The 26868-nt window shown below is 51.3% G+C and overlaps 2 protein-coding genes across 2 annotated transcripts; both read left to right on the forward strand.

The window, feature by feature from the left end:
- Positions 1-78: 78 nt before the first annotated feature.
- LOC138769852 (chymotrypsin-C-like) lies at positions 79-4905 on the forward strand. Its single transcript, XM_069948554.1, has 8 exons — positions 79-179; positions 1641-1729; positions 1805-1905; positions 3163-3288; positions 3377-3513; positions 3653-3798; positions 4431-4583; positions 4746-4905. Exons 1-8 carry the CDS (start codon positions 140-142, stop codon positions 4761-4763), a joined length of 810 nt encoding a protein of 269 aa, XP_069804655.1. The 5' UTR covers positions 79-139; the 3' UTR covers positions 4764-4905.
- Positions 4906-19959: 15054 nt separating this feature from the next.
- On the forward strand, positions 19960-25048 carry CELA2A (chymotrypsin like elastase 2A). The gene is made up of 8 exons (XM_069946430.1): positions 19960-19999; positions 20400-20488; positions 20572-20669; positions 20821-20949; positions 21232-21368; positions 22104-22249; positions 22615-22767; positions 24203-25048. The coding sequence occupies exons 1-8, from the start codon at positions 19960-19962 to the stop codon at positions 24218-24220; spliced, it is 810 nt and encodes a 269-aa protein (XP_069802531.1). The 3' UTR covers positions 24221-25048.
- Positions 25049-26868: the final 1820 nt, after the last annotated feature.

Below are 26868 nucleotides of genomic sequence, written 5' to 3' on the forward strand. Positions count from 1 at the left end.
CATCTAATCTCCACCTGGAGGGATGTGGTCGGGTCTCATTGGCCGCCTCTATCTCCCTGGCAGGAGCCACTATGGAGGAGATCCAGGCCGCTCTCTACATAAATGATGCTGCAGGTCCGGGGGGTTCTGATCCGTCACAATGATGAAGCTCGTGGTCCTCGCTCTCTGCTTGGCTTACGGTAACGCAGAACTTCTCACACTTTATCTTGGTTTATACTCTGTAGCGCTGGGTCAGGGTGACAGATGGAGTCATGGCGGCTTCACCATTGGCCCATTCTATAGGGGTGTCCGATGGTGGCTGCCATATTGCTCCCACATAGTGTTGTAGCTGCTGATCATGGAGAAGCTGGATGACCATCTTCATGGCTATATTAGTTGTCACCGACTATTTCAGGACACTAGAGAAGCTGGATGATTACCCTGATAAGACCCCTATAGAGATGATAAGACCCCTATAGGTTGTCTCTCCCCCCCCCCCCAGAGATGATAAGACCCCTATAGGTTGTCTCCCCCCCCCCCCCCAGAGATGATAAGACCCCTATAGGTTGTCTTCCCCCCCCCATAAATGAGAGGACCCCTATACCCTGTCCCCAGCTCCCTTATAGATGAGAGGACCCCTATTCCCTGTCCCCAGCTCCCTTATAGATGAGAGGACCCCTATTCCCTGTCCCCAGCTCCCCCATAGATGAGAGGACCCCTATCCACTGTCCCCAGCTCCCTCATAGATGAGAGGACCGCTATACCCTGTCCCCAGCTCCCCCATAGATGAGAGGACCCCTATACCCTGTCCCCAGCTCCCTTATAGATGAGAGGACCCCTATACCCTGTCCCCAGCTCCCTTATAGATGAGAGGACCCCTATTCCCTGTCCCCAGCTCCCCCATAGATGAGAGGACCCCTATTCACTGTCCCCAGCTCCCTCATAGATGAGAGGACCCCTATCCACTGTCCCCAGCTCCCCCATAGATGAGAGGACCCCTATTCACTGTCCCCAGCTCCCCCATAGATGAGAGGACCCCTATTCCCTGTCCCCCAGCTCCCCCATAGATGAGAGGACCCCTATACCCTGTCCCCAGCTCCCCCATAGATGAGAGGACCCCTATACCCTGTCCCCAGCTCCCCCATAGATGAGAGGACCCCTATTCCCTGTCCCCAGCTCCCCCATAGATGAGGACCCCTATTCCCTGTCCCCAGCTCCCCCATAGATGAGGACCCCTATTCCCTGTCCCCAGCTCCCCCATAGATGAGAGGACCGCTATACCCTGTCCCCAGCTCCCCCATAGATGAGAGGACCCCTATACCCTGTCCCCAGCCCCCCCATAGATGAGAGGACCCCTATTCCCTGTCCCCCAGCTCCCCCATAGATGAGAGGACCCCTATACCCTGTCCCCCCCCCCATAGATGAGAGGACCCCTATACCCTGTCCCCAGCTCCCCCATAGATGAGAGGACCCCTATACCCTGTCCCCAGCTCCCCCATAGATGAGAGGACCCCTATACCCTGTATCCAGCTCCCCCATAGATGAGAGGACCCCTATACCCTGTCCCCAGCTCCCCCATAGATGAGGGCTCCAGGATCTGTATGATAGGTATGGGCTCTCTTTAGTCTTCTCAGGTAATTGACCTCTGTTGCTTGTTGTAGCCTTCAGCTGCGGCGTTCCAGCCATTCAGCCCATCCTGTCCAGGGTGGTGGGCGGCCATGACGTGAGGGAACACAGCTGGCCATGGCAGGTACGGACCAACGAGCAGGCATCAGATATCTGATAGCCGAGGACTCCATGATATAACATTGTTTTCTCTCTGTAGATTTCCCTGCAGTACCAAGGATCCAGCGGGGCCTGGGGCCACACATGTGGTGGTACTCTGATCGCTGACAACTGGGTGCTGACCGCCGCTCACTGTATCAGGTAGTACACAGCCGGGGATAGCACACTGCTCTGGGGGGCTCGTCCTGTGTACACAGCCGGGGATAGCACGCTGCTCTGGGGGGCTCGTCCTGTGTACACAGCCGGGGATAGCACACTGCTCTGGGGGGCTCGTCCTGTGTACACAGCCGGGGATAGCACACTGCTCTGGGGGGCTCGTCCTGTGTACACAGCCGGGGATAGCACGCTGCTCTGGGGGGCTCGTCCTATGTACACAGCCGGGGATAGCACTCTGCTCTGGGGGGGACGACCTGTGTACACAGCCGGGGATAGCACGCTGCTCTGGGGGGCTCGTCCTGTGTACACAGCCGGGGATAGCACGCTGCTCTGGGGGGCTCGTCCTATGTACACAGCCGGGGATAGCACGCTGCTCTGGGGGGGACGACCTGTGTACACAGCCGGGGATAGCATGCTGCTCTGGGGGGCTCGTCCTGTGTACACAGCCGGGGATAGCGCACTGCTCTGGGGGGCTCGTCCTGTGTACACAGCCGGGGATAGCACGCTGCTCTGGGGGGCTCGTCCTGTGTACACAGCCGGGAATAGCACGCTGCTCTGGGGGGCTCGTCCTGTGTACACAGCCGGGGATAGCACGCTGCTCTGGGGGGACGTCCTGTGTACACAGCCGGGGATAGCACGCTGCTCTGGGGGGGATAGCACGCTGCTCTGGGGGCTCGTCCTGTGTACACAGCCGGGGATAGCACGCTGCTCTGGGGGGCTCGTCCTATGTACACAGCCGGGATAGCACGCTGCTCTGGGGGGGACGTCCTGTGTACACAGCCGGGGATAGCACGCTGCTCTGGGGGGCTCGTCCTATGTACACAGCCGGGGATAGCACGCTGCTCTGGGGGGCTCGTCCTGTGTACACAGCCGGGGATAGCATGCTGCTCTGGGGGCTCGTCCTGTGTACACAGCCGGGGATAGCATGCTGCTCTGGGGGCTCGTCCTGTGTACACAGCCAGGGATAGCACGCTGCCCTGGGGGGCTCGTCCTGTGTACACAGCCGGGGATAGCACGCTGCTCTGGGGGGCTCCTCCTGTGTACACAGCCGGGGATAGCACGCTGCTCTGGGGGGCTCGTCCTGTGTACACAGCCGGGGATAGCACGCTGCTCTGGGGGGCTCGTCCTATGTACACAGCCGGGGATAGCACGCTGCTCTGGGGGGCTCGTCCTATGTACACAGCCGGGGATAGCACGCTGCTTTGGGGGGCCTTCTATTATTTTATCATATCCTTCCCGCAGCTCCGACCGCACATACAGAGTTTTGGTGGGAAAGCACAACCTTAAGGAAGAGGAGGAAGGATCTGCCGCCATCGCTGCTGAGAAGATCTTTGTTCACGAGAATTATGGCTCCTTCCTAATTATCCGGTAAGTCCCTGCAGTCCGAGGTCCCGACACGTCCACAGCCTCCAACTATCTTCCCAGGCTGCACTAATGTGGCTCTTCTGTATCTCAGTAATGACATCGCCCTCATCAAGCTGGTCCAGTCCGTGCAAGTAAGCGATACTGTGCAGCCTGCCTGCCTGCCAGCAGATGGCGCCCTGATGCCACATGACTCCCCCTGCTATGTCACCGGGTGGGGACGTCTGTACAGTAAGTAACATAGGTAACATGAGAGAGGCACCGGTTACGACATACCTCATGTGGACCATTGCTATAGGTTGTTTCCTTTGTTATGTCGTGTTATAATATATTTACTTAGTATATAATGCATCTCCTGCTCCCCCCTCAGCAAACGGACCCATCGCCGACAATCTCCAGCAGGCTCTTCTTCCCGTGGTTGATCATGCTACCTGCTCCAAGTCCGACTGGTGGAGCTTCCAAGTAACAACCAACATGGTCTGTGCCGGAGGTGATGGAATCGTGTCTGGGTGCAATGTAAGTGATAATCCAATACATTACTGATCCTGAGTTACATCCTGTATTATACCCCAGAGCTGCTCTCACTATTCTGCTGGTGGGGTCACTGTGTACATACATTACTGATCCTGAGTTACATCCTGTATTATACTTCAGAGCTGCACACACTATTCTGCTGGTGGGGTCACTGTGTACATACATTACTGATCCTGTATTATACCCCAGAGCTGCACTCACTATTCTGCTGGTGGGGTCACTGTGTACATACATTATAGATCCTGAGTTACATCCTGTATTATACCCCAGAGCTGCACTCACTATTCTGCTAGTGGGGTCACTGTGTACATACTGTACATTACTGATCCTGTATTATACCCCAGAGCTGCACTCACTATCCTGCTGGTGGGGTCACTGTGTACATACATTACATTACTGATCCTGAGTTACATCCTGTATTATACCCCAGAGCTGCACTCACTATTCTGCTGCTGGGGTCACTGTGTATATATATTATATGCTATAAGAGTTACCTATCCACAATTGTGCTGTTTCTACTAATAGCACAGCAGGGTTTGTACCTGTATATTTTAGCTGCTGCTATTTGTATCTGAGTTCTTCCTGATTATAACGCTGAATGTGTGGCTCCGCAGGGAGACTCCGGGGGTCCTCTGAACTGTCAGGCTGCTGGTGGATCCTGGGAGGTTCACGGTGTTGTCAGTTTTGGCTCCGGGCTCAGCTGTAACTATGAGAAGAAGCCCACCGTCTTCACCCGGGTGTCCGCCTACCTTGACTGGATCAATGATGTAAGTGTCAGGGGATTAGATGTGACCTATCTGGGGGCTCTGTACTGTGCGGGGTCGGTAGCGCCATCTGCAGGACGTGGTTGGGATTACATCATGTCCACCATATTGGTATCTGTGGTACACTCCATACATTGTTTCTCACATGTGACTGTTCTCCTTCAGAAAATTGTCAACAACTAAGAAGCATCCAGGAGCGTGGCCCCCGGCCCCCCACCTACGGCCCCCCGGCCCCCCGCAGCAACATCTTCAGCATCACTGTCTTCTCTATAATGTCCTGTACAATGTAATAACCTTGTAACACAATAAAGATACTTACAACGTGTTCTGCAACCATGTATAAGGTCTAACAGAGAAACCCCGACCCCCTAACAGGAGAGAGATGGGAATACACTGTATCTAAGCCTCCCCGGTGTGATACTATCTGCAGTATAAGAGAGACCCCAACCCCCAACAGGAGAGAGATGGGAACACACTGTATCTAAGCCTCCCCGGTGTGATACTATCTGAAGTATAGGAGAGACCCCAACCCCCAACAGGAGAGAGATAGGAATACACTGTATCTAAGCCTCCCCGGTGTGATACTATCTGCAGTATAAGAGAGACGCCCGACACCCCAACAGGAGAGAGATGGGAATACACTGTATCTAAGCCTCCCCGGTGTGATACTATCTGCAGTATAGGAGAGACCCCCTACACCGCAACAGGAGAGAGATGGGAATACACTGTATCTAAGCCTCCTTGGTGTGATACTATCTGCAGTATAGGAGAGACCCCAACCCCCAACAGGAGAGAGATGGGAACACACTGTATCTAAGCCTCCCTGGTGTGATACTATCTGCAGTATAAGAGAGACCCCGACCCCCTAACAGGAGAGAGATGGGAATACACTGTATCTAAGCCTCCCCGGTGTGATACTATCTGCAGTATAAGAGAGACGCCCGACACCCCAACAGGAGAGAGATGGGAATACACTGTATCTAAGCCTCCCCGGTGTGATACTATCTGCAGTATAAGAGAGACCCCCGACCCCCTAACAGGAGAGAGATGGGAATACACTGTATCTAAGCCTCCCCGATGTGATACTATCTGCAGTATAGGAGAGACCCCAACCCCCAACAGGAGAGAGATGGGAACACACTGTATCTAAGCCTCCCTGGTGTGATACTATCTGCAGTATAGGAGAGACCCCAACCCCCAACAGGAGAGAGATGGGAATACACTGTATCTAAGCCTCCCCGGTGTGATACTATCTGCAGTATAGGAGAGACCCCAACCCCCAACAGGAGAGAGATGGGAACACACTGTATCTAAGCCTCCCCGGTGTGATACTATCTGCAGTATAAGAGAGACCCCCGACCCCCTAACAGGAAAGAGATGGGAACACACTGTATCTAAGCCTCCCCGGTGTGATACTATCTGCAGTATAAGAGAGACCCCCGACCCCCTAACAGGAGAGAGATGGGAACACACTGTATCTAAGCCTCCCCGGTTTGATACTATCTGCAGTATAGGAGAGACGCCCGACACCCCAACAAGAGAGGGATGGGGATACACTGTATCTAAGCCTCCCCGGTGTGATACTATCTGCAGTATAAGAGAGACCCCCGACCCCCTAACAGGAGAGAGATGGGAATACACTGTATCTAAGCCTCCCCGGTGTGATACTATCTGCAGTATAGGAGAGACGCCCGACACCCCAACAAGAGAGGGATGGGGATACACTGTATCTAAGCCTCTAGCGATCACCCGGGCAGCCCCCCTGTACTCGTCCGCTTGCTGCTGCCACGTGTTATAGCGCCGTCAGCGAGCGGGGAACGAGGAGCAGATGAGCACTGACAGCACTCGTTTGCTCCTCAATATCGCCCAGTGTAATAGGGGTTTTAGATTTATCCGATAGATCATTAAAGCCAAAGCCAGGAACAGACAGAAGGAAAGACTGAGATTTCTCCTCCATTCCTGGCTTTGGTCTTAAAAATATGTCCCATATTTGTCAGGTAATCGATGTGTGTAACAGGGGGCGTATCTTGCGTAAGCTTTAAGGAATGTAAGCAATTGTCTGCATTTAGATGGTGTCCACTGGGTTTGTAATGAGCTCCTGCCTGCAACGTCCCCTAGACACTGTCCCCCTAGTCTCCGCACACCCTGGCATATGCTAAGAATGTGCTTTCTTTGGCGGTGCTCTAGGACGGCTGAACTTCTATGGAGGAAATCTAGAACCTCAGCAGAGTTCCTACACTATAATTTAATTATCAAAACTACAATCTGCCCTTCTCCTCGCCAAACAGACCTACTTCACCGCTCTCATCTTTTCACTGTCCAATAATCTAAATGCCTCTTTGATACTTTTAACTCTTATTAAGCCCAAAGTTCTGACGCCCATCACTGACAGCTGAAGCCTCCTACTTCAAATCTCAAATTGACACTATCCGCTCTGACATCACCTCCCAGTCCCCAAGTCCCATTCCATAATCACTCTCCATTTGATCTTGTGACAAGTCTTAAGGCTCCTCTCGTCCCACCACCTGCCCTAGTGACCCTATTCCCTGACACCTGGTCCAGTCCCTCTCTCCTTCCATCAATACTCACCTCACTAAACCATTCAACCTTTCCCTTTCTTACGGTATCTTTCCTTCCTCTCAAAACATTCTATTATAACTATCGACCTCTCTTTAATTTCCCTTTCACCTCTAACCCCCTGGAACGTCTGGTATATCCTTACCTAACCCACTCTCTCTCCGATAACTCTCTTCCCTACAGTCTTCACTTCACTGAAATGGCTCTCACCAAGGTATCAAACAATCTTTTGAAGGTGACAAGGAAACTTCTCCTCGCTGATTCTCTTGGATCTCTCAGCAGTGTTTGACACTGTAGACCACCAGCTTCTCCTCCCCATGCTCCACTCTCTTGGCCTAAAGGACTCTGCTTTCTCCTGGTTTTCTTCCTACCTCTCTGGCCGCTTCTTTAGTGTAGCCTTCTCTGGTTCTACTTTTTCTCCTTTACCTCTTATTGTTGGGGTTCCCCAGGGAACAGTCCTGGGTCCTCTCCTTTTCTCCCTCTATACAACCCCTATCACAGACCATTATCAGGTTTGGCCTTCAATACCATCTCTACGCTGATGGCTCCCAGCTGTACACCTCTTCCCGTGACATCACCCCAGCTGTACACCTCTTCCCGTGACATCACCCCAGCTGTACACCTCTTCCCGTGACATCACCCCAGCTGTACACCTCTTCCCGTCACATCACCCCAGCTGTACACCTCTTCCCGGGACATCACCCCAGCTGTACACCTCTTCCCGTGACATCACCCCAGCTGTACACCTCTTCCCGTGACATCACCCCAGCTGTACACCTCTTCCCGTGACATCACCCCAGCTGTACACCTCTTCCCGGGACATCACCCCAGCTGTACACCTCTTCCCGGGACATCACCCCAGCTGTACACCTCTTCCCGTGACATCACCCCAGCTGTACACCTCTTCCCGTGACATCACCCCAGCTGTACACCTCTTCCCGTGACATCACCCCAGCTGTACACCTCTTCCCGTGACATCACCCCAGCTGTACACCTCTTCCCGGGACATCACCCCAGCTGTACACCTCTTCCCGTGACATCACCCCAGCTGTACACCTCTTCCCGTGACATCACCCCTGCTTTACACCTCTTCCCGTGACATCACCCCAGCTGTACACCTCTTCCCGGGACATCACCCCAGCTGTACACCTCTTCCCGGGACATCACCCCAGCTGTACACCTCTTCCCGGGACATCACCCCTGCTTTACACCTCTTCCCGTGACATCACCCCTGCTTTACACCTATTCCCGTGACATCACCCCAGCTGTACACCTCTTCCCGGGACATCACCCCAGCTGTACACCTCTTCCCGGGACATCACCCCAGCTGTACACCTCTTCCCGTGACATCACCCCAGCTGTAACCTCTTCCCGTGACATCACCCCTGCTTTACACCTCTTCCCGTGACATCACCCCTGCTTTACACCTCTTCCCGTGACATCACCCCTGCTTTACACCTCTTCCCGTGACATCACCCCAGCTGTACACCTCTTCCCGTGACATCACCCCAGCTGTACACCTATTCCCGTGACATCACCCCTGCTTTACACCTATTCCCGTGACATCACCCCAGCTGTACACCTCTTCCCGGGACATCACCCCAGCTGTACACCTCTTCCCGTGACATCACCCCTGCTTTACACCTCTTCCCGTGACATCACCCCAGCTGTACACCTCTTCCCGTGACATCACCCCAGCTTTACACCTCTTCCCGTGACATCACCCCAGCTGTACACCTCTTCCCGTGACATCACCCCTGCTTTACACCTCTTCCCGTGACATCACCCCTGCTTTACACCTCTTCCCGTGACATCACCCCAGCTGTACACCTCTTCCCGTGACATCACCCCAGCTGTACACCTCTTCCCGGGACATCACCCCAGCTTTACACCTCTTCCCGTGACATCACCCCAGCTGTACACCTCTTCCCGTGACATCACCCCTGCTTTACACCTCTTCCCGTGACATCACCCCTGCTTTACACCTCTTCCCGTGACATCACCCCAGCTGTACACCTCTTCCCGTGACATCACCCCAGCTGTACACCTCTTCCCGGGACATCACCCCAGCTGTACACCTCTTCCCGTGACATCACCCCAGCTGTACACCTCTTCCCGTGACATCACCCCTGCTTTACACCTCTTCCCGTGACATCACCCCTGCTTTACACCTCTTCCCGTGACATCACCCCAGCTGTACACCTCTTCCCGTGACATCACCCCTGCTTTACACCTCTTCCCGTGGCATCACCCCCTCAGTCTGTGGTACTAGCTTAACTCTTGTGGATCAAGTTTGATGACTGGGGGTTATGATAGACTCTGATCTATCTTTACTGCCTATATTTAAGCTCTTGCACACTCCTGTCACCTACACCTCAAAAACATCATCAGAATCCCCCCATTTCCTCCCATTGATACAGCTCAGACTCTTACTTTCACCCTGATCTATTCTTGTCCTGACTACTGTAACTCCCTACTTATCTTCTTCTCTCTAAACTCTCCCTGAACTATCCAGAATGCAGCAGCCAGACCCATCTTCCTCTCCTGCTGTTATCCTGACGTCTCCCCCATACCAGTCACTTCACTGGTTGCCCATTAAACCCATGAAGCTCTCCACAATTCCACCCCTCCATACATCTCATCTCTCATTTCCATCTTGCATCCTACCCGTGCTCTACGTTCTGCTAATGATCTTACATTAACATCTTCCATAATAAGAACCTTTCACTCCCACCTCCCTCCATTAGACTCATCTCTTCAGGCTTATAACATTTCCTAAACTTGTCTCCCCCTCTGCTGTCTCCTCACCTTTTACTCTCTATGGGCGGGTTCACACTACCGAATTCTCGCGGACAATGTCCGAGGAATTCCGTCAGCTGTCCGCCCGCACACCTGGGCGCCTTTCCGCCAGCCCCATAGACACCATTCTATGGGCCGGAGTATTCCGCTATACGCTGAAAGAAGTGTCATGTCAGTTCTTTCAGCGGATCGCGGAATACGCCGGCCCATAGAATAGTGTCTATGGGGCCAGCGGAAAAGCGCGTGCCCGTGCGGGCGGACAGCTGACGGAATTCCGCTGACATATACCCTGGCACTCGGGTGCCGCTCTGCTTGATGCCCGCTATTCTCATCAAACAGACATGATGGAGGAAGGAAGGAGGCCGGGGACGTCTTAGTTTGGGGACTGCTTCTGTCCAGTGTCGGACTGGGGTACCTGTGGCCACCAATATACAACCAGTGAGACACGACATGCTGACCCACTCCTTTCCTAAATTCATCTGTATCTGTCACAAATCCCTACATTTATACAGCTCTCAGGCTATGCTGGGAGTTGTAGTTTCTCAGTGGACCACCCTTTAATAAATCACTGTGTGCAGAGACTCCTGGTGGCTGCAATCTGTGGGTGACAACCATCAGCCCTTAAGGTCCAGCAATACATCTGTCTACGCTGTACTACAACTCCCAGCATATCCTGAGGGCAGCAGACTGTCAGTACATGCTGGGAGTTGTAGTTCCTGCAGCTATTGTAGTTGGGTCCTAGGTGCATTATACACTGGATTCTTTGTGGGAGATCAGAATACAGAGATCTGTGGGGGCTCAGTGCAGGGAAGTGACCCCAGAACATCACTAATAGGGGATAGAACAAAAACATCTCCCCCTATCCCCTATTAGTGATGTTCTGGGGTCACTTCCCTGCACTGAGCCCCCACAGATCTATGTATTCTTATATGCCACCTAGGGCCCAACTACAACAGCTGCAGGCACTACAACTCCCAGCATATCCTGAGGGCTGCAGACTGTCAGTACATGCTGGGAGTTGTAGTGCCTGCAGCTATTGTAGTTGGGTCCTAGGTGCATTATACACTGGATTCTTTGTGGGAGATCAGAATACAGAGATCTGTGGGGGCTCAGTGCAGGGAAGTGACCCCAGAACATCACTAATAGGGGATAGAACAAAAACATCTCCCCCTATCCCCTATTAGTGATGTTCTGGGGTCACTTCCCTGCACTGAGCCCCCACTGATCTATATATTCTTATATGCCACCTAGGGCCCAACTACAACAGCTGCAGGCACTACAACTCCCAGCATATGCTGAGGGCTGCAGACTGTCAGTACATGCTGGGAGTTGTAGTGCCTGTAGCTGTTGTAGTTGGGTCCTAGGTGCATTATACACTGGATGCGTTGTGGCATATAAGAATACATAGATGTGTGGGGGCTCAGTGCAGGGAAGTGACCCCAGAACATCACTAATAGGGATAGGGGGAGATGCTTTGTTCTATCCCCTATTAGTGCTGTTCTGGGGTCACTTCCCTGCACTGAGCCCCCACACATCTATGTATTCTTATATGTCACCTAGGGCCCAACTACAACAGCTGCAGGCACTACAACTCCCAGCATGTACTGACAGTCTGCAGCCCTCAGCATATGCTGGGAGTTGTAGTGCCTGTAGCTCTTGTAGTTGAGTCCTAGTTTAAAACTTTGCGCTAGTGTACTGTAGTGTCCGCGGGGCTGTGTCAGTACACTACAGCAAACGATACACTGACCCATTTAGACCCCAATGGTACACAGGCTCTGCACACTATAGAAGTGATTACAGTGCAGTTACTAATGACTCACAGGTGACGTCTTCTCCTATTGCCGTCGCTAACTTTTTGCTTTCTTCTCCATCTGGCAGCCATCATGAAGACTTCTCCGACCACAACTTGTCTGCAGGCGGGCAGCTGGGGGTGACGGGGGAAGGGAGGCAGCCGGGGGTGACTGGGGAAGGGAGGCAGCTGGGGGTGACGGGGGAAGGGAGGCAGCTGGGGGTGACTGGGGAAGGGAGGCAACTGGGGGTGACGGGGGAAGGGAGGCAGCTGGGGGTGACTGGGGAAGGGAGGCAACTAGGGGTGACTGGGGAAGGGAGGCAACTAGGGGTGACTGGGGAAGGGAGACAGCTGGGGGGGGGCTGAGGAAGGGAGGCAGCTGGGGGGGGACTGGGTAAGGGAGGCAGCTGGGGGGGACTGAGGCTGGGAGGCAGCTGGGGGGGACTGAGGAAGGGAGGCAGCGGGGGGGGGGGACTGGGGAAGGGAGGCAGCTGGGGGGGGTGACTGGGGAAGGGAGGCAGCTGGGGGGGGGGGGTGACTGGGGAAGGGAGGCAGCTGGGGGGGGTGACTGGGGAAGGGAGGCAGCTGGGGGGCTGAGGAAGGGAGGCAGCTGGGGGGGCTGAGGAAGGGAGGCAGCTGGGGGGGCTGAGGAAGGGAGGCAGCTGGGGGGGGACTGGGAAAGGGAGGCAGCTGGGGGGGACTGAGGAAGAGAGGCATCTGGGGGGGGCTGGGAGGCAGCTGGGGGGACTGAGGAAGGGAGGCAGCTGGGGGGACTGAGGAAGGGAGGCAGCGGGAGGGGGACTGGGGAAGGGAGGCAGCTGGGGGAGACAGGTGGGAAAAGCTGGGGTGACAGAGGGGGAGCAGCTGTGGTGACGGAAAGGGGGAGCAGCTGGGAGTGGCAGGGGCAGGGTGAGAATCTGGGGAGGCAGGGGGAGCATCTGGGGGGCAGGGAGAGGATGGGGCAGCTGGGGTGGCAGGGAAGAAGCTGGGGTGGAAGGGGGAGAAGATGGGGGGCAGAGGGAGAAGCTGGGGGGCCAAGGGGAGAAGAGGGAGCAGCTGGGGGGCAGCCGAGCAGCTGGGGGCACAGGCAGGGGGAGCAGATGGGTGGCACAGGCAGGGGGAGCAAATGGGGGCACAGGCGGGGGGAGAAGCTGTGGGGGGAAGAGAGAACAGCCGGGGGCAGAGGCAGACTAGTCAGGTCCCCCCTAAGCAGCTTCGGGGCGTCCGGGGTGAGCTCCTTCCGACACACGCTGCTTCTATCTCAGGTCGGCAGCTCACCCGTGCAGCCCCGCGGTGCCCGAACTTCTTCCTGCTGCAGCGCTCGTGACGTCATCGTGCCGAGCAGGAAGAAGTTCGGGCACCGCGGGGCTGCAGGGGTGAGCTGCCGACCTGAGATAGAAGCAGCGTGTGCCGGAAGGAGCTCACCCCGGGGCTGCCCAACGGCCAAACAGACAGTACATAGACATAGAACACACCAGATGCAGGTGACAAATGTAGGTGATGAATGCTGGAGACAAAGACACAGGTGCAGGTCACATGGTGAAGCTCACTCTGTGCTGTTATGAGCACAGGTTGGGTTACGTTCACACTTCAGGGCAGAAACACACAGGAACACTGAATCCAGTAACCAACCAAGGGGTGCAGGACCAGTCAGCAGGGACACAGGGTTCTGGAAACACCAGGCAGGGTATATACAGGTGCAGGAACTCAGGAATGGTTTTGCAGCAGTAAGGGAATTAAATCTAAGAAGCGTGTGCTTGCCCCCTGTAGTGGCCGGATCTATACTGTACGAAATATAGTAACATAGTTAATGAGGTTGAAAAGGGTCCATCCAGTTTAATTAACACAAACCCTACTCTGTTGATGTAGAGGAAAGCAAAAAACTGTTATGAGTGAGATGCCAAATGCCCCATCACAGGGAGAAAAATTCCGTCCTGACTCCAATGGCAATCAGAACAGATCCCTGGATCAGCGTCCTATAACATGTAATCTGGTGCCCATAACTTGTAATTATATTTTTCAAGAAAAGCATCAATGCCTCCCTTAACCTTATTAATTGAATCAGCCATGACAACATCATGTGGCAGAGAAATCCAGTGTCACTGTTCTTACAGTAAAGAATATAAAGAGGTCTATAGTCTCACTGCTCGTACAGTAAAGAATCCGCGTCTGTGTTGGTGGTGAAACCTTCTTTCCTCTAGACGTAGAGGATGCCACCTTGTCATGGTTACAGACCCAGGAGTAAAAAGATCACTACAAAGATGTCCTGGTCCTGTAACTCCCCATTCCCTAAATGACCTTGGTCTCCTCTTCTGCACACGCTCCAGGTCCCTGACAACCTTGCAGTTCAAGATGTCCTTCAAGATTACCTTCATCAGGATCCATTTAGACGGGAAAAACAGGAGGTGACTTGGACAACCTGTTATGGATTAGAGCAGTGATTTTCAACCAGTGTGCCGCGGGTGTTCTGCGGGGAAAGTTCCTCAAACTATGGTGCCCCTGTGTTTTGTTACCCGGCAATGCGCAGCGATCAGTGGCGGATTATAATGTGTGCATTTGCGTGGTGCACTGCGGCGGGCCGTGATGCACGCAGGCCCGCAGCAGTGCACCACACTCCCGGTCTCCGCTGATTGGAGGAGCACGTCCGGGCCCTACGGGCGGCCAGTAGGTGAGGCGGACAGCAGCGGCGGCCATCTCGGAGGAGGTGAGGAGGAAGGGGGGGAGAGAAACCTGGGGATGGGGGAGAGAAACAGCGGAGAGAAGCAGGGAGGGGGGGGGGAGAAGTTTGGTGGAGAGAAGCAGGGGGGAGAGAAGTATGGTGGAGAGAAGCAAGGGGGAGAAGCATGGTGGAGAAGCATGGTGGAGAGAAGCATGGGGGAGAGAAGCACAGGAGAGAAGCATGGAGGAGAGAAGCAAGGGGGAGAAGAATGGTGGAGAGAAGCACAGGAGAGAAGCATGGGGGAGAGAAGCACAGGAGAGAAGCATGGAGGAGAAAAGCAAGGGGGAGAAGAATGGTGGAGAGAAGCACAGGAGTGAGCATGGGGGAGAGAAGCACAGGAGAGAAGCATGGGGGAGAGAAGCACAGGAGAGAAGCATGGGGAGAGAAGCACAGGAGAGAAGTATGGTGGAGAGAAGCACAGGAGAGAAGTATGGTGGAGAGAAGCATGGTGGAGAGAAGCAGGGGGGAGAAGTATGGTGGAGAGAAGCACAGGTGGGAGAAGAAAACAGGCCCAGGTTTCACACTGAGTGAGTATAAATACATTTAGAATCTATAGTATTAACTATATGTATAATATGTACTGTTTTAGTGTCATTTTGTGCCATTTTGGTTGGTGGTGTGCCCCGGGATTTTTTAAGTATAAAAAGTGTGCCGCGGTTCAAAAAAGGTTGAAAATCACTGGTTTAGAGGACTTAGGAGTGATACGTGATAGGAGTTTGGAATTTGCAAGGTGGGTGGTAGCTTCAAGTTGTAGGTGACCGGTTTGATGTTCTGAAGTAACTCACAGGGATCTAGGAAGTGTGGAGCAAACTTGTGCAATAGCACATGCAATCAGATGTCCCGAGAAGAGAGCCAAACCTTGTCTCCAGGCTTAAACCGGGTGAAGGCCTTCTTTTGATATCTGCATTCTTCTTCATGCAGGCCGCACATTTTGTTAATATGTCCCTAGCACAATGCAAGATCTGCAGAAAATCCTGGACCGTGGTGTTGGCAGCTGGCAAGTTGGATGGGGCTGGCACAGGTAATGGAACCCAAGGCTCCAGATGACTCACATGCTTGTTATAGCAAGATTCTGCCCACGGAAGCAACCGTGCCCAATTGTCCTGTTGGGCAGTAGTGAAGTGGTGAAGGTAGCCTTGCAGCTCCTGATTCCCTTGTTCTACCTGGTCGTTGGTCTATGGATGATACCCTGAGGAATAATCCAGTTTTACCTCCAAGGGTCGACAAAGCTCTCTCCAAAATTTTGACATGAACTGGACACCATGGTCGGACGCCATATGAAACAAACCGGCCATGCAACTGAAACATACAGATAGGTGAATTTAGATTAGGAGCCCTAATCGGGACAGGGACCAAAATTGACAAAAGTGCTGCCTAATCAGTTGGCACTATGCAAATAAAAGCATTATTATTAGGTTAAGTTCCTATGAAAAGTATAATTACCAGGTACCTTAGCCCCTCCAGCAGGTATCCTCATGAAGCTTGTGATGAAGTGAGCGAAACGTACGTCGTGCTGTCTGTCTGTGTGTGAGGGGGGGGGGGGGGGGGGGGGGGGGGGGGGGGGGGGGGGGGGGGGTAAGGCATTTACCATATTGCGTTACATATATGGCTTATCCTTTCTTTGTATGAGGACTTAAAGGACAACTCCCACGAAAAATTGTTTTGGCTTATTTAACACACATAACAAAGTTATATAACTTTGTAATGTGGTTACGGAAGTTAAAGAATGTATACATTACCTATTACGATCGTCACGGTCCTCTTCTCCCGGGCGCACTGGCAGCCCTTTCTCTCCCATTGACCCGGAAGTGAGAGACATCGCTGGACGACGGACGCAGGTGACGGTGAGGCGTACGGCGGGCGAATGGAGTGGCGATCGTCACCGGAGGGATGGTGAGTATGGTGTCTGTGTGTGTTTTTTTTGGGGGGGGTCCCGCCGGAGTTGCCCTTTAATCTTGCCATTTCTGTGGACAATAGACCATGTTTACCTTCATACTTCTTGTATACCTTACAAACAACCCTGTGTGTCCTGTGTAGTGATTTGTTGTCCTTATCTTTTGCCATATTCAGGGATTGCTGGGTTGTGCTATTGCTTTCAGCAAGCATCCCTTGAATATAATTACACTACTGTCTACAGCAAACTTTGTGTGACAAAATATATATATATACCCCGCCGATGTTTACCTTCCTCCCCTCCACTTTGTACTTCTGTGTAATTTTTCCATGAATTTTATTGTGTTCTACACAATTTCATATATTTTCTTTAATATTGTTTGGTGTTGTGCAACTTTTTTTTAGAATCTGTAAATGTTTTGAATTGCAATACAATATATTTTTGACAGACCTTTTTTGGGGGGGGTTTCTCTCAAGATGTCATCTGTCAGGATCAGCAGACGTGAGCTCACTGTCACTTGCCCGTCTACCCCTAAGGGCGTTGTCTAAGCGTATCCTCTGTTCTTAACAAGATACTCCTGATGGTGGAGCTAGACCAGGTCGCCAGGTCGCCCCCTTCTGAGATAGACAAAGTAGGTGACGGCTGGTCCGGGCAGACCAGATGGCAAAGGTGGAACCACCCAGGTAGCCCAACTGACAGTACAGATGAATATACACACACAGGACACACCGGATAAAAGTAATGGATACAGGTGACAGATGCTCAGGATGAAGATACAGGTGCAGGTCACACGGTGCAGTTAAAACAAAGCGAGTAACCAGATGCAGGAATGTAGCAGAAGCAAAGACGGCTTGGTCAGGTTCACACATAGGAGGCAGGTATGCTGGAAGCAACTGGGAGTGCGGGATCAAACAGCAGGAACTCCAGGAAACGAGGACACCACAATCGGAACACCGTAACAGGGACACAGGAACCAGGAGAAGGAACGAAGGAACACTTTTGTAGGATCAAAGGACCTTGACGCTCAGGCAGAGCACATGCAGGAAGCTAAGCCACAGGTGCAGAGTAATTAAGGCACTGAGCAGTGTGCACATGCTCCCTCTAGTGGCTAGATCTATACTACATGCAGAGGAACATGCAGCTTGACAGCGGTGAATGAACGCATGGCGGCTGGAATGCCCGACCACCATTACATCATAAAAAAAGTAGACTACTATGCAGGTAAAATGACCAATCCTTCTTCTTGCTGAGAGCTCTTGGAACAGCATAGCTACATACGTTCCTCAGCTGATGGTGGAAGAATCGATAAGGAGAACAAAAAGGTCTGCAGAAGGGAAACAGAGGATCTGAATGGGGCAGAGGTATCTGGAGAAGGGGACAGAGGAGTCTGGAGGAGGCAGAGGAGATTAGAGGCTATGGAGAAGACTGAAGGGGACAGAGAAGTTTCCAGAAGGAGAGTGATGGAAGTCTGGAGGTGGGGACAATGGTGTTGGAAGAAGGAAGTCACAGTAGTCTGGAGGAGGAGGCAAAGAAGTCTGAAGGATAGGAACACAGAGGTCTTGGGAGAACAGAGAAGGCTGGGTGAGAACAGAGAAGTTTTAAGGACTTCAGAGAGGTGCAGAGGAGTATGGTAAGGATAGAAGTGTCTGGATAGGACCGAGGAGAGTAGAAGGGTGCAGAGAAGTCTGGAAGGGAGAAAGAGGTCTGTTGAAAATTGAGTGGTCTTCAGTCTCCTCCAGACTGCCCTATTCTCATCTAGACCTCTCTGTACCCCTCTAGGCCCCTGTGTGCCCCTTCAGGCTATGTTCACACTACGTATATTTCAGTCAGTATTGTGGTCCTCATAGCAACCAAAACCAGGAGTGGATTGAAAACACAGAAAGGCTCTGTTCACACAATGTTGTAATTGAGTGGATGGCCGCCATTTAATGGCAAATATTTGCTGTTATTTTAAAACAACGGCTGTTATATTGAAATAATGGCCGTTATTTACCGTTATATGGCGGCCATCCACTCAATTTTAACATTGTGTGAACAGATCCTTTCTGTGTTTTTCATCCACTCCTGGTTTTGGTTGCTATGAGGACCTGACATGAGGACCAAATACAGCCGGGAACATACGTAGTGTGAACCCAAGAGGTTGCATATCCTATAAATCACCGGTTAGGCTGCAGCTTAAACATCAGGTACAGTCAGGGGACCAATAGGCCAGGACTCCAACCATCATCCCATCATGGAGTTTGTGTCCACGTATGTTCTGTCTCCTGACACCAATGCACCAGATGTCCTATAATAACTGTACATTACAGTATACTGGTCACTTCCCTTACCCTCTAGCGCAAGGGTTCCCAAACTTTTTACACAGAAGGCCAGTTCACTGTCCCTCAGACCGTTGGAGGGCCGGACTATAAAAAAAAAAAACTATCAAATCCCTATGCACACTGCACATATATTATTTAAGCCTCCCCAGCCTGTGCTTAGCCCCCTATTAATGACAGTAGAAAAAAAAAACACCTTCCCCCTCCAAATTAAAAGCATCCATCTTCCTTTCCACCCCTCACCCAGCCCCCGCTCACCCCATCACTCCCCCCTCAACCAGCTATCCCCCATACCCCATTACCCCCTCAACTATCCCTCCATCCCCCGAATACTCACCATACCTGGTAGCTAGGTTATGTGGAGGAGACAGCTCTGGCAGGACAACAGGCAGGCCGAGACAAGTGATGTCACGCAGCGTGACGTGCGTGAGGAACGTAACTGTCACTTGCACCCTGGAGGATCGTAGTACCTGCTGTCAGCGCTTCGCTGAACAGGGGATGGCGGTGGTGTGGATGCGGGGCAGGGCGGCGGTGGAGTTTGGCTGCAGCTGGGGTGATCCGGAAGGGGGAGCTCTTTTATTGGTGGTCAGTGAGCGCAGTCCTCTCACTGACCACCAGTAAAAGAGTTGTCCCTTCCGGAAGTGCTTCGGGGGCTGGAACAAAATGGCCTTGGGGGGGGGGGGGGGGGGGGGGGCGCATGCGGCCCGTGGGACGTAGTTTGGGGACCCCTGCTCTAGCACATTAACGTGATACAGGCCTAGTGTCCATGACCAGCATCCCAATCCCCCCAGCCTCCTATTCCTTATATAACACATTTCCACCCAATACCGGTTTGATCTTTGTCTTTCCTTACCAAACTTACTATGAAGATCACAATAAAAGCTGTGGCTATTTTCGGTGCTCAGGCCCGTGGGACGTAGGGACGTAGTTTGGGGACCCCTGCTCTAGCACATTAACGTGATACAGGCCTAGTGTCCATGACCAGCATCCCAATCCCCCCAGCCTCCTATTCCTTATATAACACATTTCCACCCAATACCAGTTTGATCTTTGTCTTTCCTTACCAAACTTACTATGAAGATCACAATAAAAGCTGTGGCTATTTTCGGTGCTCAGTGTTTACTAATTATTTTTACACAAGGTCTCTTATAATCTTTGCTGTAAACATTCTTAGTGGTGGGAACAGTCCTCTATGGTATACAGCGAGTACGGCTGTGCAAACATGAGATAAGGTGCCTCCATATATACTAGCTGCTGTACTCAATGCCACAACATCCTCTGTGATGATCCTCCTGGCAGTAGTAGTGCTCCTGGTAGCTGGGGGTAAGTAGCACAGAACATTGGCAGCACAGTCTGGTAGCTGGGGTAACTATTATAGAACTCATGGCTGTACAGTCTACTGGTTGGGGTAAAGTATCATCTATGTACCTGATAGGTGAGGATAAGTAGAGTAGCAAATGTCTGCACCATCTGGTCACCAGGGATAAGGTGCTCCTGGTGGCCAAGAGTAAGTAGGATAGAACATATGGCAGCACAGTCTGGTGGATGGGGTAAATATTATAGAATGTAAAGCTAAAGGTAAGTAATGGGGGCAAGCAGTGACCAGGTAAGAGTCTAACAGGGGGAATAAGGACATGGCAGTGAGGGGGACTGAGGTATCCAAGGAAGGTGATTGACTTTTCTGTACTTTCTTTAAATTCATCTTCCTCTTTATATAATAAAGCATCCGGCTGCGGAGTCCCTACTTACAGGCCCTCTTTATCACGAGTGGTGAATGGTGAGGAGGTTGTACCCCACAGCTGGCCCTGGCAGGTGAGTAGAGCTTTTATTCTCTATAATAAACAGTGATCGCTGCCTGCAGGGTGACATCACAACATGTTAATCCCACAATTCAGGTCTCACTCCAGTACATCTACAATGGATACTGGTATCATACGTGCGGTGGAAGCCTCATCTCCCCTAGCTGGGTGCTGACTGCTGCTCACTGCATCAGGTAATCACTGACCGCTGCCCCTATGGGGTCCACACTGGGAGGGTAATAGAATCTTGCCTAAGGTCATGTGACATCTATTGGTAATACTCATTAATAAATTCTTACATTGTTGCGGAGAACATCAGCCGCCTTCTTTTTTTTTTTTCCCTAGTTCCTCCAACGTCTACCGCGTCATGTTGGGCAAGCACAACTTTCAGGAGGCCGAGTCCGGTCAGAAGACCATCAGTGTTGTCAAATTGATCAACCATTCAAGATGGAACCCGAACAGGCTCTCTGGAGGGTAAAGTGTTTGTGAGTCTGCCTGTGTGGGTTGTTTCACAACGTACTCATTACTTTAAGGTTGGGGGGTGGACAAAAACTCTCCTTTGTGACAAACGGCTGTCATCACTGAAAAGCCATTATAAAAACAAAGCAGGCTGCTATAGAGGCTAACCACATCCTGTAGGGTGTGTAAACTAGTCCTATAAGAACGAGCCCACAGTAAAGCAAAACGAATAAAATACAGGCCACATGTATCTGATGTCCTACAGGAAAGATTCACAACATCTTATTTCCTCCCCAGATATGACATCTCTCTTCTGAAGCTGGAACAACCAGTAGAATTTAGTGACACCATTCAGCCTGCATGCCTGCCCCCTGCTGGTTCTCTCCTGCCACACAATTTCGGCTGCTATGTTACTGGATGGGGCAATCTAGAAAGTAAGTGACATTTAAAGTTGTTTATGTAGGCCAATAGAAATAATGGGGTCTTGTGTCCGACCCCATAGCGGTCCCACAGTTTTAGGATGCCCCAAACTCGTGAGCAGTTTTATTACAATACTCAGACTTGTTGAAGGTTTTTTTATTGTATAAAATGTAGGAAGTCTATGGGTAAAAGGCTACAGATTTGTAACTTGAAGCTTCTGGGTCTCAATGAATCATGTGTAGCAGGGCCCCCACCATGTGGTGCCTTCTTATAAGCAGTGAGCCTTACCTTCTCTGCACCCAGGTGATGAGTTACTTATGAACCAATGGGCACTTTTATGTGAACCATAAGAGTTGGCTTCTGCATCTGGTTATCTATGTCCCTTGCTTTGTCAAACGCTATAAACTCCCCCACTAAACAGCAATCTATGCCCCTTTTCTGACCCACAACCTGCCACAAGTACCATGGCTCTCATGCTCCTCCTGACCCCACTATCCTCTACATTCCTGCCCAGGAGGGCCCACTCCTCCCCAGAAATAGAGCCCCCTGTAAACTGAAAGCGTTGTATGACCCAGTTGACTTAAAAGAGCTAAAATAACCAACACTACAGCAACCCTTTTATCTATATTCCTGGGGGTACATGTCTGACCCCATGTCGGTACCTATGAGATTATGATCAGATCATTATATGTCTAGGTGTCTAGCTGTTTTTAGTTCTTCACTTTTATGGTGGTTTCCATCTTTTCCAGCAAATGGTCCTGCTCCAAACAAGCTACAGCAAGGTCTCCTGTTGGTAGTGGACCACGCCACCTGCTCTCAGTCTGACTGGTGGGGTAGATCAGTCAGTACTAACATGGTTTGCGCCGGTGGAGACGGCATCATCTCAAGCTGCTATGTAATTTGTTTATAATGACTTAACCAGATAATGTGATATCAGGCTGCACTTTAGTCACATACTCCAGGCCTATCCAGAGCTGCATTCAGCATTCTGCTTGAACACTCTCATAGTAACCAGCATAGCAATGTAGTCCCTTAAATACACCCCATACAGCTTAGATATGACTCCATAATATAAAGAGCTGGGAGTTGTAGTTTTGCAACAGTGGAAAAGACACAGATTGCGAAATATGGAGGACACCACCATGGTATGTTGGGTATAAAGAAGACAGTCCGATCCTATAACAATGCTTTATGGACATGTTGGCAGTTGTATTGGCACAGGCAGGTAACCACTGACATAACGGAAGTTTGGTCTTGCAGGGAGATTCTGGAGGACCCTTGAACTGTCTGAATGACCAGGGTGTCTGGGAGGTCCATGGTGTGGTCAGCTTTGGTTCTTCTCTTGGATGTAACTACTATAAGAAACCCTCTGTCTTCACCCGTGTCTCAGACTTCAACAACTGGATCAGTACTGTAAGTGTCACACGGTGCAAGAAAAAGGTGGGAAAACTGCCCAAAAGAGACAATTAGTGAAAGCAGCAATATGATTGGCTGTGGTTTGGGCTGTGCCGATTCAATGAGGAAAAATGGAGGAAGTTGCTAACCTGATGTAAATCTTAAGAGGAAACTTCAAATCTTCAGCTTCTTCAATGTGGCTTAGGCTGCTGGATAAAGTTATCCCATTTGTAGACTGTTTCGTTTTGGTTACGTCCTTATTCCACAATCCATGCACAGTCTGTATATACATGGTGCCAGGAGTCCTGATAATCCGAACCACTGCACACCATCCGTATATACATGGTGCCAGGAGTCCTGATAATCCCAACCACTGCACACCATCCGTATATACATGGTGCCAGGAGTCCTGATAATCCGAACCACTGCACACCATCCGTATATACATGGTGCCAGGAGTCCTGATAATCCGAACCACTGCACACCATCCGTATATACATGGTGCCAGGAGTCCTGATAATCCCAACCACTGCACACCATCCGTATATACATGGTGCCAGGAGTCCTGATAATCCGAACCACTGCACACCATCCGTATATACATGGTGCCAGGAGTCCTGATAATCCCAACCACTGCACACCATCCGTATATACATGGTGCCAGGAGTCCTGATAATCCGAACCACTGCACACCATCCGTATATACATGGTGCCAGGAGTCCTGATAATCCCAACCACTGCACACCATCCGTATATACATGGTGCCAGGAGTCCTGATAATCCAAACCACTGCACACCATCCGTATATACATGGTGCCAGGAGTCCTGATAATCCCAACCACTGCACACCATCCGTATATACATGGTGCCAGGAGTCCTGATAATCCGAACCACTGCACACCATCCGTATATACATGGTGCCAGGAGTCCTGATAATCCCAACCACTGCACACCATCCGTATATACATGGTGCCAGGAGTCCTGATAATCCGAACCACTGCACACCATCCGTATATACATGGTGCCAGGAGTCCTGATAATCTGAACCACTGCACACCATCCGTATATACATGGTGCCAGGAGTCCTGATAATCCGAACCACTGCACACCATCCGTATATACATGGTGCCAGGAGTCCTGATAATCCCAACCACTGCACACCATCCGTATATACATGGTGCCAGGAGTCCTGATAATCCGAACCACTGCACACCATCCGTATATACATGGTGCCAGGAGTCCTGATAATCTGAACCACTGCACACCATCCGTATATACGGGACTAAGCACGGAATGTGGGAAAAAGGCCCAAACGTCTTGGGAGCATTTAGGCCACACCTCCTTTTCTTTCTTTTTGCCAATAATTACACAAGAATTCTGGTGCATTCGCAGTAGTAAACCTGCCGCAATTTTTTCGCCTCACATTAACCACTCACTCTCTCTTTTGTTTTAGACAATTGCATCAAACTAGTCAAGACCCTGGGAATCACCGACCGTAATGCGATCTCTGCAAACAACTGAAAATACCTTGAGGAGCTGTGTCACATCCTCCCAATGTTTATTACTTTACTATACAGTGGTAACTCGGTTCTCAAACTTTATTGGTTCCAGAAAGGAAGTTTGAGAACCGAGCAATCTGGGACCGAGCAGCGTCTTCCCATAGGAAATAATGTAAATATGTTTAATTGGTTCCAGCAGCCGCCAATAATTCCCTACAATGCTCATTTATGACATTGAAACGTGCCCAGTCTAATCACTACAGTACAGAACAGCGCTATATACTGTACAGGACATTATACACAAGAAACATTCAACAAAAGCAGCAATTATAGTACAGTAGTCACCAACTCCTCACCCATCCTTTACTGCATAGAGTCGTACAGTATGGGAGATGGTGGTGCACTGACTGTACTACTACTGTGCTGTATATGCACTCCAGCAGTATTATACAGTACTGTGCTTTATGTGAAGCCTCACCAGTGCTCACCAGGTACAACTTACGATCCACGCTCGTAAAAACGTTCAGATACCGAGCAAAGTTTGAATTTTAAACGTTACTTTCAGGTAAATTTTGGTTTATCGCAGTATTTCGGTACTTCTGGGGGCCTGAAAAGTGTTTGAGAACCAAAGCAAAGCTTTCTTGAAAATACGGTTTGAGTTCCAAGCAGTTTGAGAACTGAGGTACCACTGAATATTGATGCAAATTGATGTAAAAGAAAAATACAGGAAAATTAATCTTGAAATCATTGTGGTTATTAGTGATCGATTCATCACCATTAAAAAAAATAAAAAACAAAAAGGTGATGGTATGTCATCTGTGGGTAAACCTGGCGGGAGGTGTCCTACTTACCTGCAGCGCCCCCACACAGGGGAAGTGAAGCATTACACTTATAAATCAACGGGATCTCCAGAGGGACGCTCTTTGTACCGTGCACTCTCCTAATCCCTAATGGGGCATTTATAAACCATAGAACTCATTTAAAGAGGTTGTCCAGCAAAAATCTATTTTTTTTTTAAATAAACTAGTGTCAGAAAGTTATATGGTCTTCTATTAAAAAATCTCCAGTCTTCCATTACTTATCAGCTGCTGTATGTCCTGCAGGAAGTGGTGTATTCTCTCCAGTCTGACACAGTGCTCTCTGCTGCCACCTCTGTCCATGTCAGGAACTGTCCAGAGCAGGAGAGGATTCCTATAGAAAGACTCTCCATCTCTGGACAGTTCCTGTCTCGGTCAGAGGTGGCAGAGGAGAGCACTGTGACAGACTAATATGTCCTGCAGGACATACAGCAGCTGATAAGAACTGGAAGACTGGAGATTTTTTAATAAAAGTAAATGACAAATCTATAGAACTTTAGAACACCAGTTGATCTGAAAGAAAAACATTTTAGCTGGACAACCCCTATAAGAGTTAGTAATTTGGTTGTAAATTGACAGACAGCTCTATGTCTTCTAGGGGCGGAGACAAGGTCCATGAGCCGTCCTAGGGGCGGAGACAAGGTCCGTGAGCCGTTCTAGGGGCGGAGACAAGGTCCGTGAGCCGTCCTAGGGGCGGAGACAAGGTCCGTGAGCCGTCCTAGGGGCGGAGACAAGGTCTGTGGGCAGTCCTAGGGGCGGAGACAAGGTCCATGAGCCGTCCTAGGGGCGGAGACAAGGTCCGTGAGCCGTCCTAGGGGCGGAGACAAGGTCCGTGAGCCGTCCTAGGGGCGGAGACAAGGTCCGTGAGCCGTCCTAGGGGCGGAGACAAGGTCCGTGAGCCGTCCTAGGGGCGGAGACAAGGTCCGTGAGCCATCCTAGGGGCGGAGAAGAGCTCTGTGGGCAGTCCTAGGGGCGGAGACAAGGTCTGTGAGAAGTCCTAGGGGCGGAGACAAGGTCAGGCAGTCCTAGTGGGCGGAGATAAGGTCTGTGGGCAGTCCTAGGGGCGGAGACAAGGTCTGTGGGCAGTCCTAGGGGCGGAGACAAGGTCTGTGAGCAGTCCTCGGGGCGGAGACAAGGTCTGTGAGCAGTCCTCGGGGCGGAGACAAGGTCTGTGGGCAGTCCTCGGGGCGGAGACAAGGTCTGTGTCTGTGGGCAGTCCTAGGGGCGGAGACAAGGTCTGTGGGCAGTCCTAGGGCGGAGACAAGGTCCGTGAGCAGTCCTCAAGGCGGAGACAAGGTCCGTGGGCAGTCCTAGGGGCGGAGACAAGGTCCGTGAGCAGTCCTAGGGGCGGAGACAAGGTCCATGAGCAGTCCTAGGGGCGGAGACAAGGTCCGTGAGCAGTCCTAGGGGCGGAGACAAGGTCTGTGAGCAGTCCTAGGGGCGGAGACAAGGTCTGTGAGCAGTCCTAGGGGCGGAGACAAGGTCTGTGGGCAGTCCTAGGGGCGGAGACAAGGTCCGTGAGCCGTCCTAGGGGCGGAGACAAGGTCTGTGGGCAGTTCTAGGGGCGGAGACAAGGTCTGTGAGCAGTCCTAGGGGCGGAGACAAGGTCTGTGAGGTATATGTCATCTGAGAGAGGAGGTGGTATGACGTAGAGATAGTAACGCACCAGTGCAACCACACCCACACACCTTGTCCAGTAGACATACAATGTTGTCATAGTTACGGTGTGCAGGTCACATGACATGGCTGCGCCCACACAGGAT

This window comes from Dendropsophus ebraccatus, chromosome 12 (genome assembly GCF_027789765.1).
Source record: "Dendropsophus ebraccatus isolate aDenEbr1 chromosome 12, aDenEbr1.pat, whole genome shotgun sequence".
In the NCBI taxonomy this organism is placed as follows: Eukaryota; Metazoa; Chordata; class Amphibia; order Anura; family Hylidae; genus Dendropsophus; species Dendropsophus ebraccatus.